Raw genomic sequence first — 20,197 nt, 5'->3', positions numbered from 1 at the left:
GCAATGTAATTTCATTCTTATGTATCCAAAAGTTGTGTATACGCCATACTGTATTAACTGTATGTACCGTAATGCTTTCTAGGTGATCCTAGAAAACAGGCACAGGTAGTCTTTGACCTTTGACCTACAACTGGTCACTTAGCAACCATTCAAAGATATGGTTATGGCCACTGCAATTCCCTACCATGTTTCACCCGTGCAGTAACCAACTGCAGGGATACATCAGATCACACACACACACAGACACACACAGACACACACACACCATCTTTCATCCTTCCCGGTCTTGGATGGGCCTACCAAGACCTCTCTATGCCTCTCACGATTCCACCAAGCTGTAGCGTACTCTCAATGCCATGCAATACGAAGCTCAAGTTTTTTATGGAGGCTGCCAGCCTTTTGATAACTTCATGTTATTCTACTAGCAAGTAGTACTTCTTGTGAGACTATACGGGGCTCTGTTTTTTAAGGAGACTCCCCAAACTCCATAAACAAATGGATCCTTCTTAAAAAAAACAGAGCCCACTACAGTCTCAAAAGAAGTGCTACTTTCTAGACCATGATGGTGAACCTATGGCACGCGTGCCACAGGTGGCATGCACAGCTCTATTTGCTGGCACGCAAGCAGTCGCCCAGCTCAGATCCACTGCGCATGCCCGTGCCTTCTGCCAGCCAGCTGATGTTTTGGGTTTCTGGTGTCGGCAGGAGACACATGTGAATGTGTGGTGAGTAGGAGGAGGTTGCAGGTGCACGTGTGGGGGGGAGAGCGTGCATTTGGGGGGGGTGCAGCACAGCTCCCCCATGCCCAGTTTTTGGTGCTTCCCCATCCCAACCCACCCCCGGGCATACACGTGCGACCCTTGTTTTGGTGCTAGCAAGCCTCCCTGTGAAGCCTCCTGGCACCAAAAACGGGGATGGCTTTGGCTCTCTCCTAATGGGAGAAGATCAGACCTCAACCTTGACCTTGAAGTGGGGAGTCACTCCAGATTTTCATTCCCCAAACAAGTTTGCCCCATTCAAAGGGGTGGGGGAGGCCAAAAAGAGACCGCCAAAGCCATCCCCAAGCTGAAATATTCCAAACGCTATGAATCACATGCTCCTGTCAGCTACTTGGGAAAGAGTTTGGTGTGTCTTATACTCCAGTGCGTCTTATACTCCGAAAAATACGGTAATTAAAAAATAAAACAGAAATACTGAAAAATAGATAATTTTACATTTAATTAATCCCTTTATTTTTCTAATCAGGTAATAGTCAGATCTGGACCTGGCACTTTTCTCAGTCTAGCTGTATACGATGCTTGGATCTTCTGGACAGACTGGGTGAGAAGAGCTATACTGCGATCCAATAAATATACAGGTGGAGATACAAAAATTCTTAGATCTGATATCCCACATCAACCTATGGGCATCATAGCTGTTGCTAATGACACTAACAGCTGTAAGTTACTGAGTACAACATCAGTATTTCTTTAATGGTAGATATATTTTAAAAAAATAGTAAAAGTATTATTTTTGCTGTTCTCTTTTAGATGTATAGCTTTTATTCTAGAGAAAAGATAATTATCACAGAAATAACAATCTTAATTTGAAACAGTTTTCAAATTGTTATTTTTCCGGATGAGAAAGCAAGTTCTCTTGAAAAAATATTCACAATTGTCCCTTGCTTGAAATATGAAATCTGTGGGAAATTTTATGAAAACTATTTGAAAAACCCATCCATTGGCTGGTGCTGTTGCAATCCAAGAGAAAAGCCCCTCTACCTATCTCTCAAGAAGGCTAACAAGATAATTTCTATCCCTGTGTTCAGCATGTTATAATAGTAACAAGGGCAAGTGTTTAATTAAAAATTGCCACCTGGTTGAAGTTACCTGATTTCTTTACTGTTTCCATAATTAGCATTTATCAGATTATTTAAGATGTTTTTTTTTCATATTTTTCACTAGGTATGCTTTCATTATTTCCAACTATGGTCCAAGTTAATCAATCATTTCACTTAATGAACTGACATTTCATCGCATATTCAAATCCCCTTTCTAAATTAGTGAATGTTGTTGTTATATAAAAATCCAGTTACCATGCAAATCACATAAATTCATCATTCTTTCATCCCTGTTTCAAGTTTGGAACTTAACCATGTCTTCTTATTTGCAATATAATTTCTATCTATTTCATATTTGTTTATTGATGAGAATTCTGCTAAAATAATTACAATCTATACTCTTAACATTAGAAGCCTCCTTATTTTTACAGTAGTGGAAGTTAGCAGATTTCACAGAGAGCTTTAGATTACCATGGTTACACTGATGAAAAAAAAAGGAGTATTTCCTGATATTTACTCTTTGATACAGATAATATTTTGTCTCTTCAGTCTCTAAACAGTGTTCAGTTGCCTGTCGGTTATTTCTTTGTTACCAGAATAGTAAGTTGTTGTTTAGAATGCAATCTAGTTTTGCTTCAGATATCATTTGTGGGTTTTTTCATTTTGTATATAGTAATGCAGAAATACATTGGTATTTTATGTTGATCAGCATATTATTTGAGGGATCAACATACCTAAAAATGGGTATACAAAAATATCTATCTATCTATCTATCTATCTATCTATCTATCTATCTATCTATCTATCTATCTATCTATCTATCTATCTATCTATCTATCATCTATCTATCTATCTATCATCTATCTATCTATCTATCTATCTATCTATCTATCTATCTATCTATCTATCTATCTATCTATCTATCTATCTATCTATCCTCATCTTACCAAACTCGTTCCCTTGTGTTTTATTTTCAGAGTTATTCTTCTGATAGATGATTATTGCTCCTTACTAAACTTCTGCTTCATTGTTATCTCCCTGCTTAAGCTCCTTGATTCTGTGGCTTAGTTGACAATCACGTTCGCTAAGCTTATGATCTTGGAAGACTTCAAGTTGCCTTGTCTAGGCGTGTGAAGTCTGAGATAGTTCAGAAGTTTATGCCCACCCTGATGGCAGTGGAACTGACATATAATGGTTATTATTTGGCTATGTCATAGTTAGAACACATTCTCTTTGCCCTAGAATCCCCTGCTGTTGCTCCAATTAGAGAGAGGTTAAACCTATTCACCTGGTCTGTCCCAAGTGACTCATGGATCCCATTGGTTTTCAGAGTGAGTTTTTGATTGTTCTGCACATTCTGAGCGACTACTTGGAATGAAGAGGCTGCTAGGACTTTGGATCAAATCATCACAATGTGGCCTCTTCTAATGGATCTCAAATTTTTAGTTCCTTGCTTTATAAAGGAACTAGGGGAAATGAAGTGCAAGAAACTCTGGAACAATACTTGAAGCATTTTTGGAGGTCAATAATGAGTGAACCTGACCAAATACAACTTAGAGTTGCTGTTAGGGACTACCTTGTAGCTGTAAGGCAGTAAAACATGAGTATTTCTCTTCCTTATTGTATCCACACATAGCTGCTTAGTGATCCAGTTAAAGTGACACAGTTCTGCCTGAGAAAAGTTGAATTGGAGACTTTCCTTCAGGGCTACTATGAAAAATATTTTTGATATTTGTCAACTAAAGTCACTTGGGTCTGCTTCAAGCTTGACTCTGCCTTTGATGCTGATCCCATCGAGGCTGATTTGGTTATCTGGGTTTAGCTCGAGGTTGTTGATTTTAATGACGTGGACAGGATTCTTGGAATTGTTAACTCAGCCATTTGTGTGTTGGACTCATGGCCCTTCTGGTTAGTAAATGTTTTCCAAGAAATGACATTGATGTTCTTTGCAGTGGTGAATTCATTTTGAAAGATTGGGGGGAGGGGAGTTCCCACTACTGTTTAAAGAGGCTGTGATTTACCCTGTCTTTATGAAGTTGTTGTTTGAACAACAACTCCATTCTTTCTTTCATAGGGTAGGCTTTTACTTTACTTTACTTTTATTTAGATTTTTATACCGCCCCCTCTCCCCAAAGGGACTCGGGGCGGTGTACAGTCAAATAAAAATACATCAATAAATAGAAAATACAAACACAAAGAGGAGGCAATAAGAAACTGTACATATCTGAAGTAAAGTAATTAAAAGCAATATTTAAATACCCTAAAAATACCCAATTAAAATATCTGCCAGGAGGTAGAATAAAACTATAAATGGGCCAGGCCGGCTAAACGGAACAGGTGAGTCTTCAGTTTTTGTCGAAAGGAGCGGAAGTCAGTGGTGGTTCTGATATCGGGGGGGAGGTCATTCCAGAGGGTTGGGCCCATCACAGAGAAGGCTCTACTCCTAGGCACCGCCCGTTGGCATTGCTTAGTGGACGGCACCCGGAGGAGTCCTTCCCTGTGAGAGCGAATCGGTCGCAGGGAAGTGTGTGGTAGGATGCGATCCCGCAAGTACCTAGGTCCTGAGCCATGGAGCACTTTAAAGATAGTAATTAACACCTTGAAACGCACTCGAAAGACCACAGGCAGCCAGTGCAGCTCGTGCAGGAGCGGTGTTACGTGGGAGTACCTAGTACTCCCCATAATAGCCCCCGCGGCTGCGTTCTGGACTAGCTGCAGTCTTCGAGCGCGTCCCAAGGGAAGCCCCATGTAGAGGGCATTGCAGTAGTCCAGCCGAGACGTCACCAGTGCATGAGTGACCGTGCGTAGGGCATCCCGGTCCAGTAGGGGGCGCAATTGGCGCACCAGGCGAACCTGGTGGAACGCCCCCCTTGCCACGGCTGCCACATGGTCATCCATTGACAGCCGGGCATCTAGGAGGACGCCCAAATTGCGCGCCCGTTCCACAGGGGGCAATTGCTCGCCCCCTATGGTCAGTGATGGAATCAACTGACTGAACCGGGGTGCCAGTAGCCACAGCCACTCAGTCTTGGAGGGTTGAGCTTGAGTCTGTTGTCCCCCATCCAGACCCCGACGGCTTCCAAACAGGCTGTTGAGAAGGTGGTTCAACTGCAGCTTCAAAGAATCCAGGAGAAAATTGATTATCTGGACCCTTTTTAGTCAGGTTTGAGATTGGGCACAGAACCAAAATGGCATTGATCCAGTGGTGGGTTCCTCCCAGTTTGGACTGGTTTGGCTGAACTGGTAGTGCTTTGCTGGCCTGGGTCACCGGACCGGCAGTGACCCAGGACTGCCACATCTCCGAACCTGTTCCCCAGTCGGTGCGGCATGGTTTTTTCCCCTCCATTTTTTAATGTTCTGTGCATGCACAGACCTATTTATGGGCAACTGTGTCTGCACTGAACTGACAGTAATGCCAGCAGCAACCCACCCCTGCATTAATCATATATATATGGATTACCTCTAATGGAAGTGGGATGGGGATGTTGTATCCATCTTGGCTTTCCTTAATTCTTGGTAGCTTTTAATGCTTCTGTCACCCTATCCTTCTGGACCACTCCAAAGATTAGGGGGAGCTCACAATTTTGCACTGGTTCTTCTGCTTTCCCCAAGACAAGTTCTAGTTTGTAATTATAGAAAAACAGATATCTAGCATACAGTCCTTTTTTTTTGGGGGGGGGGGGGTGAGGCTCCAGGTTCAATGATCTCTTATTTAATATCTTAATGAAGCCACTAGGTGAAATCATCTGCCAGCATGGGGTGAAGTATCATGAATATGATCAGAATAAACAGCTCTATATCTCCTCACAAGGCTGACCAAGGGCTACTGTAGAAATTTTGTCTTGGTGGGAGTAGTCTAAGTGGATAAGGAAGAACAAGCTTCAATTTAAACTTGGCAAGTTTAAGTAGCTATGCAGTTTAGTCCATCATTGCTTCTGAATATGGTAACAAACAATACCAGTGTACATTCTGAGTATTCTTCTGGATTCATGGCTCCTATTCAAAGAATACAGATAGTCCTCAAGTTATAACTATAATGGATCCTGCCCGTTGCAGTTATATGTCATAAAAGTCATGTGATTGACCTGATTTTATGACCTTTTTATGGTGGTTAAGCAAACAGCAGTTGTAAAATAAACACCACAGTCTTAAGTGAAATGCAGCAATGTTGCTGAGCATCCAAATTGCATTCATGTGACTACGGAGAGGAGGAAATAATCAGAACTTCCAATCGGGATCACAAGTGCCCTTTTACATGTCCATTTTAACTTTGAATGGTCACTAAGCGACTGGTTTAAGTTGAGGACTACTTGTAGATTGTGGCTGTGACCAAGAGAGCTTTTGCAAAACTTCATTTTGTGTAACAATTGCACCATTCCTGGATCAGGAGCCACTATTGATGATCGCTCACTTCTGAGTGAATTAGTGTAATGTGTTGTACATATATAATCCATGAAGACTATCTGGAAACTGCAACTTTTCCAAAATGCATTCATACCATGTAATGTATTGGCCTTGCTATGTTAAAAGATCATACATATTGAAACAAGCTGTTCCAATGCAAATTGATTACTTGTTTTTAGTTATACAATCTTTTTTCCTCACCAGGTGAATTATCCCCTTGTGCCCAAATGAATGGAGGCTGTCATGATTTGTGTCTCCTGACACCTGATGGGCATGTTAATTGTTCATGTAGGGGTGACCGCATACTTACAGATGGTAACAGATGTATGTGTAAGTACAATTGTAATCGATCCATCCGCTCTCTCTCTCTCCCTCTTTCTTTTAGCATTAATGATGACTAAAACAAAAATCAAGCTAACCAAAATTTCACAGGTTACTTCATGAATAGAATAGAAAGAATTAAAGTGAGTTTTTTAAAAAATAATAGGGAAAACAACTCTGATAGGGTCACCTATGTAGGAATAGATTTTTAAAGTGTTCTTAAGTTTTCAAAATTCAAATTTATTCATAAACAGAATTAAAAGACAAAAGTTTTGTTATATTTCATTTCTTATAAGCTTACTTGGGGAGGGAAAGATCAATACAAACTTGTACTCATGTTTGCATATATTTTCTTTAATATGCATTTTGATATACAACTTACACATTTTCAGCAAAATAATGATTGTATTCCAGTTTGCATGATACTACCTGTTTTATCTACTAACCCAATAAAAAATATGGACATCCAGAATGATTGTTGTCATAACTATTGAGTTATGAATGAAACTGAATTTTTATTTAGTTAAGGAAGAAGTAATGTAAATAGTGACGATTATTAAAAACATGAGAAGCCTGTTACTGGAAGAGGACCAAAGGCTTATCACATCCAGTATTCCATTTATTTATTCACTCATTCATTTTTTAAATTTATATGTTGCATACCTCCATATCTTCCCAATAGGGTGACTGTTCCATATTGTTCTTATTTTTATTTAAATTTATTATTCACCCAACTCTAATGGACTTTGGGAAGTGTACAAAATCACACACATACACGAGAAAAAACCCAATCCATAAAAAGAACATTTTTTTCCCTTGAAGAAGAAGAAAATATTTTGCTTCTCATCTCCCTCCCAGTTATGTTCCTCCAATTTCTTGTTCCCGTCTTCTAATAAATTATTGTAGCAATTGTGCATAGTGCCTTTATCTATTTTACGACAGTAAGATTTTGGGAATTAAATGCTATAAACCCTGATATTTGAGTAGTAAATTGTTCTAAAGCAACTTTTCATCAATAAATTAATTTACAATCACTATACTATAATTTGCAGTTTTTTATGACAAAGATGCACCTCTCTGGCAATATTAATTAAAAGTGAATGAGACATACTGATGATTTATACTGATAAGAAACATGTTAATTAAGGCTGTAGACATTGTTGTAGTGCAGTGGAGTCTTAAAATGGCTGTGAAAATTATACCCTTAGAGATCAATTGATCTTGTATGGACAGATACCTGATTTCCAAGTTCCAAGTGAATCTAATTAAAATATCAGTATCTCACAATAACATTTTATTTAAATATAATCTTAAAACTGTCACACTTAGACCAATAACACACTGCAGAGAATCCTGTGTAGTTGATTTGCTACAAGTTCAAAACTGTAATTAACTTGGCAATATAGCCAGGCATTAATATTTCCCAAGGGTACTCAAATGCTTATTTGACATAAATTTCTTACATACTGGTTGTTAGGAAACAAATATACATTCCTGTATTATATAAGTTTTCAAATCATGCATTTGATTGTCTATGTGAAGAAAGGAATTAGAAAACAAATGTTGCTCTATTGATTCATCAGATTAGTATCCATTTAGTTTCCAGGTCTGATTTAATTGTACAATGTTCAGATTGGCTCTTGAATGCTAACTGAATGCTAACTGACCAATTTGTGTGTGTGTGTGTGTGTGTGTGTGTGTGTGTGTTGATATGACATTAGTATGGACAGAGCCCATGATGTGTTTTGCATAGTGAGCATGATTGCATTCTTATTTCCAAAGAAGGGATGCATCTATATAGAAATATGGTTTATAGAGACTTATGTTCTGAACATAAGATGAAAAACAGATAGTTCAAAAATGGGAAGAAATTGCTTGAACAATCATTGCAATCCAAAATTATTAAGTAAAATCCAACTTTGCATAAATCAAAGCCCATTAATGGAATGGCTGTTTTGGTCTACAATTCCTGCATGTCCTTTGAATCTACTCTGAATGTACTCTTTGACTGGCTGAAATGTAAACCTGTGAAGAGTGAGAGACAGTTTCCCATTGTATACCATAACAGCTTTTGCTAATAGAAACACTGCTAATAGAATCATACCAAAGCATTTCATACACAAATGGAATGTACAGTTGTGCAGCATACTACATGAAGATAATTGAGGCAGGAATATAACACTTGCAAAATAAACGTGTGAGAAGAAGCTGTGGAAATACCTATACTGGGAAATTCAAGTTCTAGTGACATTAGCAGAGTGTTAATAATTTGGAGGAGGGAAGGAAACTAATAATGGAGTGTCAAGGCCCTTTTCTTGTTCCAGAGCAAGGAAAATACAAAGGTGTTCACTTTTTGATAGATTAAAGTTACTTGTAGAAAACCTTGTGGCATAATTTTTCTGTGGGTTCATGGCTTATAGTTACGAATTTTAAAATGGGACAAAAGAAGCTTGTTAAGGCTTTCTAAATATTATGGTATAAAAACTGTAACTTGAATGATATATTCTTTTGCACTCAGATACAGTGTAATAGCAAGTTTAAAAAAATAGAATGAGATGTAGTCAGTGTTGGAGAAAATATAATTTAAATATAGAGTACTTTGAACTGACTCATAATTGGTCCCACAGTTCCCAGTTCTTTGCTCAACACCACCATTCAATGGAAAACTAGTACCAGAAATTCATTGGGCACAAATCACTTTAAGAAAGAAAGCAAGTTTTGAACAAAAAAATGTGCAAGTATCAGATACTTCCTGGTGTTTCAAAGTTGTATAGCAAAATATGGCAACTAAAGAATTTAAGAGACACATAGAATAGGATTTTGATCCTGTAAATGTGATCCTGGCAACATAAAAGATTGGGAGGTCATCCTAGAAAGCATTATGAAGCTTTGTAAGTCAAGCTCATCTTAGACTGAATTTCATGTTAAGCTGATATCCATAAGATTTCTTGGTGCCTAAGCAAAGATGAACATTGTCAATGCTAAAATATAATAATAGGTTTTGGAATAAAAGCAATCTAAATTGGAATAAAAGCAATTCAATTGATTGTTAACAAAGGAATCAGTAGATTATTTCTCAGAAATGAAAGCGCTTTCAAAGAGGAAGAAGCCAACTGCTAGACTGAATTAAACCTATCTGAATAATCAGAAAAGAAATACTATTGAAGTAGTGTGGATCCTGTTATGCACAACATTATATAGTTAGCTGATCTATCCTGTATTGGCAACATTTAAGAATTGGGACATTTTGTCTCCAAGATATTTGGGAAATTAGTTAGCTGGCTAGGCAATGATTTGGAAATGGGTAAGTATTTGTACAAATCTGTAATTCTTTGGGAGCAATTCCCTGCATTTGTTCAATAGAGAATATACCACCATTAGATTCTGCTTCTTCTGTAACCGACTTTGTGTTTTTTTTCTCTATCCTGAAAACCACAAGTTTTGATTCTACTGGATTTTCTTGAATAAATCCTTTGTTAGGCGATTCCAGTAAAAATATAATTGGTATGTGTATGAAAAGCCCAGAGTTTTAATTCCCTGGCAACAATTCAAATGGTCAGATTACTTAGATGCAGCTTAAATGGGACCCTGTTCATGGATCACTTATTGAAAAAAAAAGTCATTTCAGTATTGTGTAAAATCAGTATGGATAAAATAAAACCAGCATGAGTAGCGATCAATACAATAGGTGTTTGGTGTATAGCATGATGTTACCCTCACAAATCACAGTGCCATCTAGCCTACAGTTGTGCTGCTATGAGAAAGCTTGATTTACACAAAATACAGAGTTGAGTATCCAAGACACTGAATAGGGCCACAGATTAACTTGAAGTATGCTTTTATCATAAAATCAAGGAATTATGTTTGTTGAAAATTTTACCTATCATTTAGCTCAGCTAACGAACTGAAAGCATACGTAGACAATTAACTAAAATGCATGAACTTACACATTTCAAGACAAATACAGTATTTTTGCATATTCATTTTTTGGATGCAAAAGTAATGTCTTTTTTCTTCTCAAAGTAATCATGAAAGCATTTTAACTTTTTAAAAACAAAATCCTTCCCACATTCCACCTGTTGTATTTTTTCCATACAACGTTATGTTCATAAATCTCCACATATAACGTTCCCAAATGACTGTCTTAAATAAATAGAATGTGAAATGATTCAAATACATAGCTACAATGTATTTAAGTTGTTATATCAGCACAAGTTCTCCTTCATTTTTGGGTCCCATGTTGGTAGAGGGAAAGTTCAATTTCTTTGTGAAATTGATACCATCTGGTTTTCCTGCCTCATCAGTTTCTTGCACAAGAATATCTCCTCTTGTTCAACCATATCTCCTACTTCAGAAGGCTAAATTTTTAAGACTGCAATTGGCTTTTATGCTATTAACTTTGAAGTGAATACCTTTTCTTCTTTTTAGCTAAAAATATGTCATGCAATTTCTACTCTGAATTTGAATGTGGAAATGGTGAGTGCATTGATTACCAACTTTCCTGTGATGGCATAGCTCACTGTAAGGACAAGTCTGATGAGAAATTATTGTATTGTGGTAAGTCAGTCCACTAAGTGTCCAATTTTTTTCCAATTTGATTCTCTTGCCATATCTTGTTTTTATGTAATGCTTTTAGCTACTGATTCATGTCTGCATGCCTAAATATTTCAACTATAATGATGTTGTGTAAATGACAAAAGCTATTTCTCTGTTTTAATTTATAAGAAAACAGAAACTGTCGGAAAGGATTTAAGTCTTGCTTAAATCGGCGCTGTATATCTAGTAATCAAATTTGTGATGGCAACAATGATTGCGGTGACCATTCTGATGAAAGAGGCTGTGAAGGTACTTTTTTTTTTTGCAGAATAATACTTTGAATATTGATGCAAATTTAAAATTAAGTATCATTAAAATGTTCATTGGAATGGGGTGTTTGATGAAACCAAGGACTGTAATTCACTATTTACTCAATGCAGTTATCGTACATGAAAAATCTGGTCAAATATTTTTTTAAAAAAAAACATAATTAACTTCACCTTTATGGGATGAAATAATGTTGGATCAGTAACTATCACTTTAGGGCCAGTTAGTAATCTGAGAAGGTTATCATAATACAAAATGTTGGGATCGGCAATCATTTGATGTCTAGAAACATGCGTACATACCTACAAACACACACACATTGGGATGAAGTGTCTCTTTATCTATCATCTATCTATCCTCATCAGTGCAAAGATGGTTTTTTTTTTTTTTTTTAATGTATTTCCCTTTTCTCCCACCTCTAAAAATATCCTCTTTATAGTTTCTGGATGTTCTTCCATGGAATTCCGCTGTTTAGATGGAACCTGCATTCCGAAATCAGCTCAATGCAATCAGATTGTGGATTGTTTAGATGCTTTGGATGAGAAAAACTGTAGTAAGGAATTCTGCTTTTTAATTTATTTATTTATTTATTCAATTTTTATAATACTTTGTTGTTGCTTTTTCTCTCTTCAGACCAATATGTAATTCATGTATAATTAATTTGTGTTTTATATAATACCTCAGAGTTTACACAAACAATAAGCTCAGTGGAACTTGAGTACATTGAACATGATAAGAATACATCCTGTGTTTGATCAATGACAGGCAATATAATGTTTATGGGAAATAAATTGAACAACATAAGATAAATTCCAGTAATGACATCAAACTTTAAAAAATATATTATAATGTATGGTAATTGCATTTTATGTTCTCAGATAACACAGATTGCAATAATTTCTATAAACTTGGAGTGAGATCTTCAGGATTTATTAGCTGTAACTTTACTTCACTTTGTATACTACCAGAATGGCTGTGTGATGGATCTAATGATTGTGGAGATTATTCAGATGAATTAAAATGCCCAGGTAATTGGGGGAAAATATTTTTCTTCATAATAATGAATGCTATTGATTACTGCCATTTTGTTTTAACAATTTATATTCAAGATACCATGATAACTAGAAATACATTGTTTCTTTTATTTTACTGAAGTTCGAAATAAGCATACATGTGAAGAGAATTATTTTGGCTGTCCTAGTGGTAAATGTATACTGATTTCCTGGGTATGCGATGGTCAGAAAGATTGTGAAGATGGAAGTGACGAATTACTCTGTGGTGAGTATTTTATCATTAATCCATAAACATTTCTTGCAAAAGAGCTGTTGATAACGAGTTTTCAGAGCACATTACAGGACAATTAATTTTTAAAATCAAAGGCTAAATTAACATCATGACATTCTGACAATTTTATATGGGTTAATAAAGCAAAAATAATGTTGAAAGTAAGCATATCTGAATTCTTCTGACACAGGCAAGGAGAACAGTTTAATGGTGACCATGAGTTGGGAGTGAAGAATGTTCCAACTGATACAAGCAGCATTGTGGCATCACAATGGAATCTTTGTCTTTTTATTATATGTCTTATGATGGTGTCCACCCAAAAGGATGCAACTGTTCTGTCTTCAGAACAATTTTTTTAATGAAAACTGGATCCCATAAAACTGAATGATAAAATATTCCCATATATTACATGCAGACTTTCAGTTTTCTGTTCAGAGATGTGATTTCATTATAGCACAAATAGTTATAAAACTGCTTAAACATTCATAAACTTTAAAAAAAATCAAATTAAATTGCATGTAAAAATGAGCCAAACTCTGTGTTCAGAAAATATTTTGTTCATATTTAGCACTCCAGTTTAAAGAGCATAAATATATATTTTCACAATGCTGCCATTTGATGCATTACAATTTACATATTTTAGATTCCTCCTGTTCATGGAATCAGTTTGCTTGTTCTGAACAAAAATGCATCTCCAAACAATGGACTTGTGATGGGGAAGATGATTGTGGAAATGGTTTGGATGAAAGTAAAGCTATTTGTGGTAAGTTGTGTAATGATGCTAATTTTAAAATTTCCAAAACTGTCTAGAGATGTATTAGCATATCAGGGGAAAACTGTTGGATTTGGCAATGGCATGGAGCCTGTGAAATAGTTATACCTTTCAGAAGATAGGAGTTTATGGCTTATTTGTATTTGTATGTTTTTTTTAATTGTATGAGCTGCCCAAAGTCATATATGAGAAATGGGCAGCTATACAAATTAAACAGACAAATCAATAAATAAATCTGACATAGCCTGTTCCAAACTTTAGTGTAATTCAGTGTCTTCAGATATTAGTGATGCACTGTTTGAAAGTACAACCTTGTGAGATGATTTGGGCTGAAAGAGAATGACTGGCCCAAAGTCAAAGAGACCATGAGTTCAGGACTTGAACTCATGGTCTCTCACTCTCTAGACTGGTGTCTTAACCACTAGACTAAACGGCTAAACTTCACCTTAGGTGTTGTGCCCAGGTGAAAGTGATTTATTTCTGGTAGTACACCATGTTCATCAGTTGGATTATTTTAAAAGAATATTTGAAAATATATATTGTGTGAAGCATAACATCAGGAGCTTATTTGTTTTCTATTCTTTTGTATGTGTTTCACAGGCTCAGTAACTTGTGCTCCAGACATGTTCAGCTGTTTAGATTCATATGCCTGTGTTCCTCTACACTGGCTTTGTGATGGTGAAAGAGACTGTCCAAATGGAAGTGATGAACTTGCTACAGCGGGATGTGGTAAAGCCATTTTGCAAGATATACAAAACATTTTCCAATTCAGTTTTGACTAATGAGACATGTTAATGTTTGTTGTTTGTTTTTGGCAAGGCAAAAATACTGTGGTTTAATAGACCTAAAGAAATTGATCTGATTCTCAATATCTGCAATGAATCCACCTGTAGGTTTTTAAGCACCCAAAGAATAGAGGGAATTGCCTACAATAGTGATCAATAGAAGTTGAAAGGCACATGTATGAAATAAAATCTTGCTTCCAATCATGTGTTCAAGTGAAAGATGATTCTGAATGTAAGATGACCCATTGAAAGGGAAAAAAATATTAGAATATTTATATTAAAATGACAACAATGTGATAAATCCTCTTAATTTTATCATCTGGCAGAAGTGTGGTTTATGCCTTTTAAGTGTAAAATAAGTGTTACTGGTTGTGATAATTGGCTGGTGAGACTTTTTTTAAAGTGTGAAATAAAGGGAAAAGAAAATATTTGACCACTTTGCTATATACAAATAATGAAGATAACTCAAATCTCCACGACTTTTTTTGGTTGACTGTTCTCTTTTCCCCCCTGTTCCATTGCAACTGGAGTTAATAGCACAGCTCTTTCTTAAATCATTTGTTCAATCTGTCCCATTACAGAAAGTGTGTACAAACATGACCTAATTTACCTTTCCTTTTCCTCCTTTTCTACCATATTATCAGACTTCAAAAGTCCTGTATCATACAATGAAAATCCACATGGGACTCAGGAAGCATATGAAATATTCTATGCAGACAACCTTTAAAGAGTGTAATTAAAATATTTGCCCAAGTTGTATTAACTTCAGCTTACTTTTTCTTCTGTTCCTCTGAGGGAAGCTTGGTGGGAGGAGTTAAAGGATTCCAATATCTGAGTTTTTTTTTTCTTTGTAAGATTGAATATTGTCCAATATGGAAAGTATTGTTATGTTTCCTTTTGCTAAGGGAACTTCATTCTTCCCCTTTTATGATTTTTCTTAGCACCCAGTAATACTTGTGATGAAAACACTTTCACATGCCACAATAAAGTCTGCATTTCTAAACTGTTTGTATGTGACCACGATGATGACTGTGAGGATGGATCAGACGAATCTCTAGAATGTGGCAAGTATCTTTGACAATTATTCACTACAAAAGAGTTCTTAAATTTTATCTAGATTTTGTAAAAAGAAGGTAAATTATAAAAGAATAAAACAATTCAATAAGGTAAAATTGTTACTCTATTTTTATACTTTTCTTATTTTTACTGTAAGCTTTAAAGAAAAATAGCTATGTGTTTGAATGAAAAAAATCCAGCTATGGTTGAAATCCTGAACGTTAAATTAAAGAATTATTTAACTCTCGACTGGACATATTTCTCCTGGCAGACTTAATCAATAAGGTGCCTTGATCCATCCTGGATATGATACAAAATACTTATGATTGAATAATTTATTTTCCGTTTATTTAATAAAGGATTTTTTTTTCATCTGTTCAAGTATGAATTCAGTGTAACTAGCATATTAATCCACAGCAGGCTAGCAAGATTCATCTTGAATTATGCTGTTTCAGTATTAGCAATATGTTTTTTTTTTTTGAAAAGAATTTTATTGGTTTTTTTAACATTTATAAGGGAAAAGGTAAATGGAAAGGTATACAAATTTTGGCAGTTGCAAAGTGTGGCAGGCGCTCCCCCCCTCCAAACTCATAGAATACATCTAAGTATAAAACATTGATACATAATCATATATAATCAGCATGTTAGTTCTATTAATATTTTCAATCAGTTTACACATTGTAGTATATATTCCACACATAATTCCATTACTACTTTTGGTCAGTTTATGATATGAAATTTTCTTGTTTATTTTTGTGATCTGAGCTTTCTTGGTATTGCCCCTTCTCCCCCCGCTGGCAGAGCTCCGGCCCCTCCCATGTCCTGCATGTCCGTTGTGGGATCTTCTGTTTTTTCTAGGTTTGTTTTGTTTTTTTCCATAAAGGCCTGTGCCTCTATGGGTGTGTTAATTCTAATTCTTGTCTCCTCCCAGAATATCAGCATACCTTCAGGCATCAACCATCTAAACCACACCCCCTTCTGGTATAATTTATTCGCCAATTGCGAATAACTTTTCCTTTTTTCCCTAATTTTCTTGGGGATCTGCTTCAGGATGGTTATCTCCCTGTCGTGGTATGTTAGTGCCTGCCCCCTTTGTACACCCAGAATTTCATCTCTTGTGCTTTTTCTAAGGAATTTAATATGGACCTCCCTGGGTACATTGTGTGTTCTGGCATAAGCAGAGTTCACTCTATAAACCAGATCTATCTCCCATTCCATCTGTTGTTTTTCTTTGCGGATGTATTCAGCCAAGATGTTAGTCATAATGTCCCTTATATTTTCCCCATCTGCTTCTATAACATTTTGAAATCTAAGATAAAAGGACATTCTCTCAAACTCTGTTTTCATTTGCTGGATATCAAGTTCTGTATTAGCAATATGTTAAAGTGACAGAATTTAACCTTTGTTTAATATGTTAAAAGATGTGTATCAACTCAACCTTTCATAATTATATCATCTATATGGGTCTGGGTAAATCTGCAAGTCTGGGTAAATCATACAAGTGGCAAGAAAATAGGGGCAGTCAGGCATAACACAGGTTATGTAGACAGTAAACACAGGATCAATCAAAATTGACTCAATTGTCTATACACCAATGCACGGAGTATGAGAAATAAACAGGGCGAATTAGAAATTCAAGTAAATGAGGGCAGATGCAATATTGTTGCCATTACAGAAACTTGGTGGGATGAAACCCACAAATGGAACATACAGCTAGAACCCACAAATGGAACATACAGCTTGAAGGATTTAAATTATTTAAAAGAAATAGACCAAATAAAAGAGGAGGTGGAGTTGCACTATATATAAGAAATAACTACATCTCTATAGAAATAGAGCAGAACAATTATGAGAACTATCCTGAATGCATTTGGGTCAATATTAAAAGTTGGGGGGGGGGGAATGACATTGCCATAGGTATATACTACAGGCCAACCAACCAACCAAGCAGAGGAAGTAGATGAACTTTTTGCTAGTCAGCTAACTAAGGTATGTAGGAAGCACACCACAATAGCAATGGGGGATTTTAACTACCCTGACATCAGCTTGGAAACAAACTCTGCACCAAGTGGAAGATCCAACAGGTTCCTAATGAACCTAGCAGACAACTTTGTTTCCCCAAAAGTAGAGAAGGGAACAAGGAGATCGGCCATATTAGACTTAATTCTCACTAACAGAGAGGAAATGATAGAAGGTGTTGAAGCCATAGGAACCCTGGGGGCAAGTGGCCATGCAATATTGGAATTCAACATTATGCAAACACAAGTAATAGAACAAAGTCAAACTAGAGTCTTGAATTTTAAGAGAGCTAATTTCAAAAAACTTAGAGAGAGCTGGGAAGAATTCCATGGATGAGAATCCTCCAGGGGAAAACAACTCAAGAAGCTTGGGAAATTTTGAAAAATGAGATTACAAAAGCCCAGTCTAGTACAATACCAATGAAGGACAAAAATAACAGCTCCCAAAAGAAACCAGCATGGCTGCATAAAGAACTTTATGACAAAATGAAAGACAAAAAAGTTAAGTATAAAAAGGTGGAAAGAGGGGGACATAACTAAGGCAGAATATCAACAAATAGCCCGAGCCTATAAAGATGAAATAAGGAAAGCTAAGGCTCACAATGAAGAAATGCTTGCCACAAAAATAAAAAAATAACAAAAAAAAAAGCTTCTTCCAACATGTTAAAAACAAGAAAAATGTTAAGGGAACAATTGATCCATTGCTTGGAGAAAGTAGCAAGAAGGTGACAAGCAACAGGGAGAAAGCAGAACTATTTAACTCTTTTTTTGCATCTGTCTTTACACAAAGGGATAAAACAGTCCAACCTATCAAAAACAGCACCACAAAAATCAGATTATGAACACAAATTGAAATAGGGAAGAAAATGGTAAGTGAGCACCTGTCTACCCTAGATGAGTTCAAATCACCAGGATCAGACGGATTGCACCCCAGGGTTCTGAAGGAACTGGCACATGAGATCTCAGAACTACTGAACTATATCTGCCAGACATCCTGGAGCACCAGGGAACTACCAGAGGACTGGAAAAGAGCTGATGTGGTTCCAATCTTCAAAAAAGGAAAATAAAAATAGATCCAGGAAACTACAGACCTATCAGCCTGACCTCAATACCAGGGAAGATTCTGAAAAAGATAATCAAGCAATGAATTAGTGAACACCTAGAAGTAAACAAAGTAATAGCCAAAAGCCAATATGTGTTTGTCAAAAACAGATCGTGCCAGACTAATCTTATTGCATTCTTTGACAAAGTGACAAAATTAGTGGACCAGAGGAATGCCATCGATGTAGTTTACTTGGACTTCAGTAAGGCATTTGAAAAGGTAGACCATAACCTACTACTAGATAAAGTAGAAGAATGTGAGTTGGACAGCATCACCACCAGATGGATTCGTAACTGGCTGACCAACCGTACTCAGTGTGTAGTCCTCAATGGAACTGCATCTACATGGAGGGAAGTATGCAGTGGAGTACTCCAAGGCTCTGTTTTAGGCCCAGTATTCTTCAACAACTTCATCAATGATTTGGATGAGGGAATAAATGGGGAACTCATCAAATTTGCAGATGACACCAAGCTGGCAAGACTAGCCAACCTTCCAGAAGACAGGCTTAAGATATAGAAGGATCTTGCCAAACTTGAATATTGGGCACTATCTAATAAAATGAAATTCAGTGGTGAAAAGAGTAAGGTTCTACATTTAGGCAAGAAAAATGAAATGCACAGGTACAGTATAAGTGGTACCTTGCTCAATAGTAGTAACTGTGAGAGGGATCTTGGTGTCCTAGTGGACAACCATTTAAATATGAGCCAGCAGTGTGCAGCAGCTGCCAAAAAAGCCAACACAGTTCTAGGCTACATAAATAGAGGGATAGAATCAAGATCACGTGAAGTGTTAATACCACTTTATAATGCCTTCGCAAGCCACACTTGGAATACTGCATTCAGTTTTGGTCGCCACAATGTAGAAAAGATGTGGAGACTCTAGAAAGAGTGCAGAGAAGAGCAACAAAGATGATTAGGGGACTGGAGACTAAAACATATGAAGAACGGGTGCAGGAACTGGTTATGTCTAGTTTAATGAAAAGAAGGACCAGGGAAGACATGATAGCAGTGTTCCAATATCTCAGGGGTTTCCACAAAGAAGAGGGAGTCAAACTATTTTCCAAGGCACCTGAGTGTAGAACAAGAAGCAATGTGTGGAAACTAATCAAGGAGAGAAGCAACTTAGAACTGAGGAGAAATTTCCTAACAGTTAGAACAATGAATCAGTGGAACAGCTTGCCTCCAGAAATTGTGAATGCACCAACATTGGAAGTCTAAGAAGATGTTGGATAGCCATTTGTCTGGAACGGTACAGGGTTTCCTGCCTAGGCAGGGGGTTGGACTAGAAAGGTCCCTTCCAACTCTGCTATTGTATTGTATTGTAATTAAATACGCACAGTCACTCATGCCCTGGTGACTTCCCGCCTTGATTACTGCAATGCTCTCTACATGGGGCTCTCCTTGAGATGCACCCGAAGGCTACAGCTGGTCCAGAATGCAGCCGCGCGGACAATAATGGGGAGTACTAGGTACTCCCATGTAACACCGCTCCTGCGCGAGCTGCACTGGCTGCCTGTGGCTTTTCGGGTGCGTTTCAAGGTGTTGATTATCATCTTTAAAGCGCTCCATGGCTCAGGACCTAGTTATCTGCGGGATCGCATCCTACCCCACACATCCCTACGGCCAATCCGCTCTCACAGAGAGGGACTCCTCCGGGTACCTTCCGCTAAGCAATGCGGGCGGGCGGTGCCCAGGAGTAGGGCCTTCTCTGTGATGGGCTCAACCCTCTGGAACGACCTCCCCCCCTGATATTAGAACTACTGTTGATCTCCGC

The 20,197-nt window shown here is 37.1% G+C and overlaps 1 protein-coding gene across 1 annotated transcript in view; it reads left to right on the top strand.

Moving 5' to 3' along the window:
* Positions 1–20,197, top strand: part of LRP1B (LDL receptor related protein 1B) — a gene marked incomplete at its 5' end in the record, with an annotated part of 698,113 nt that overhangs the window by 571,656 nt on the left and 106,260 nt on the right. The window contains 10 exons of the mRNA XM_081955361.1: positions 1,246–1,438; positions 6,428–6,553; positions 10,973–11,101; positions 11,270–11,389; positions 11,847–11,960; positions 12,286–12,435; positions 12,563–12,685; positions 13,335–13,454; positions 14,064–14,192; positions 15,190–15,312. Coding sequence (XP_081811487.1) covers positions 1,246–1,438; positions 6,428–6,553; positions 10,973–11,101; positions 11,270–11,389; positions 11,847–11,960; positions 12,286–12,435; positions 12,563–12,685; positions 13,335–13,454; positions 14,064–14,192; positions 15,190–15,312 — 1,327 coding nt within the window. The remainder of the gene's footprint in view (positions 1–1,245; positions 1,439–6,427; positions 6,554–10,972; positions 11,102–11,269; positions 11,390–11,846; positions 11,961–12,285; positions 12,436–12,562; positions 12,686–13,334; positions 13,455–14,063; positions 14,193–15,189; positions 15,313–20,197) is intronic.

This window comes from Natrix helvetica (genome assembly GCF_964273705.1).
Source record: "Natrix helvetica genome assembly, chromosome: 1".
Lineage (NCBI taxonomy): Eukaryota > Metazoa > Chordata > Lepidosauria > Squamata > Natricidae > Natrix > Natrix helvetica.
This window is presented reverse-complemented; position numbering and strand designations above follow the sequence as displayed.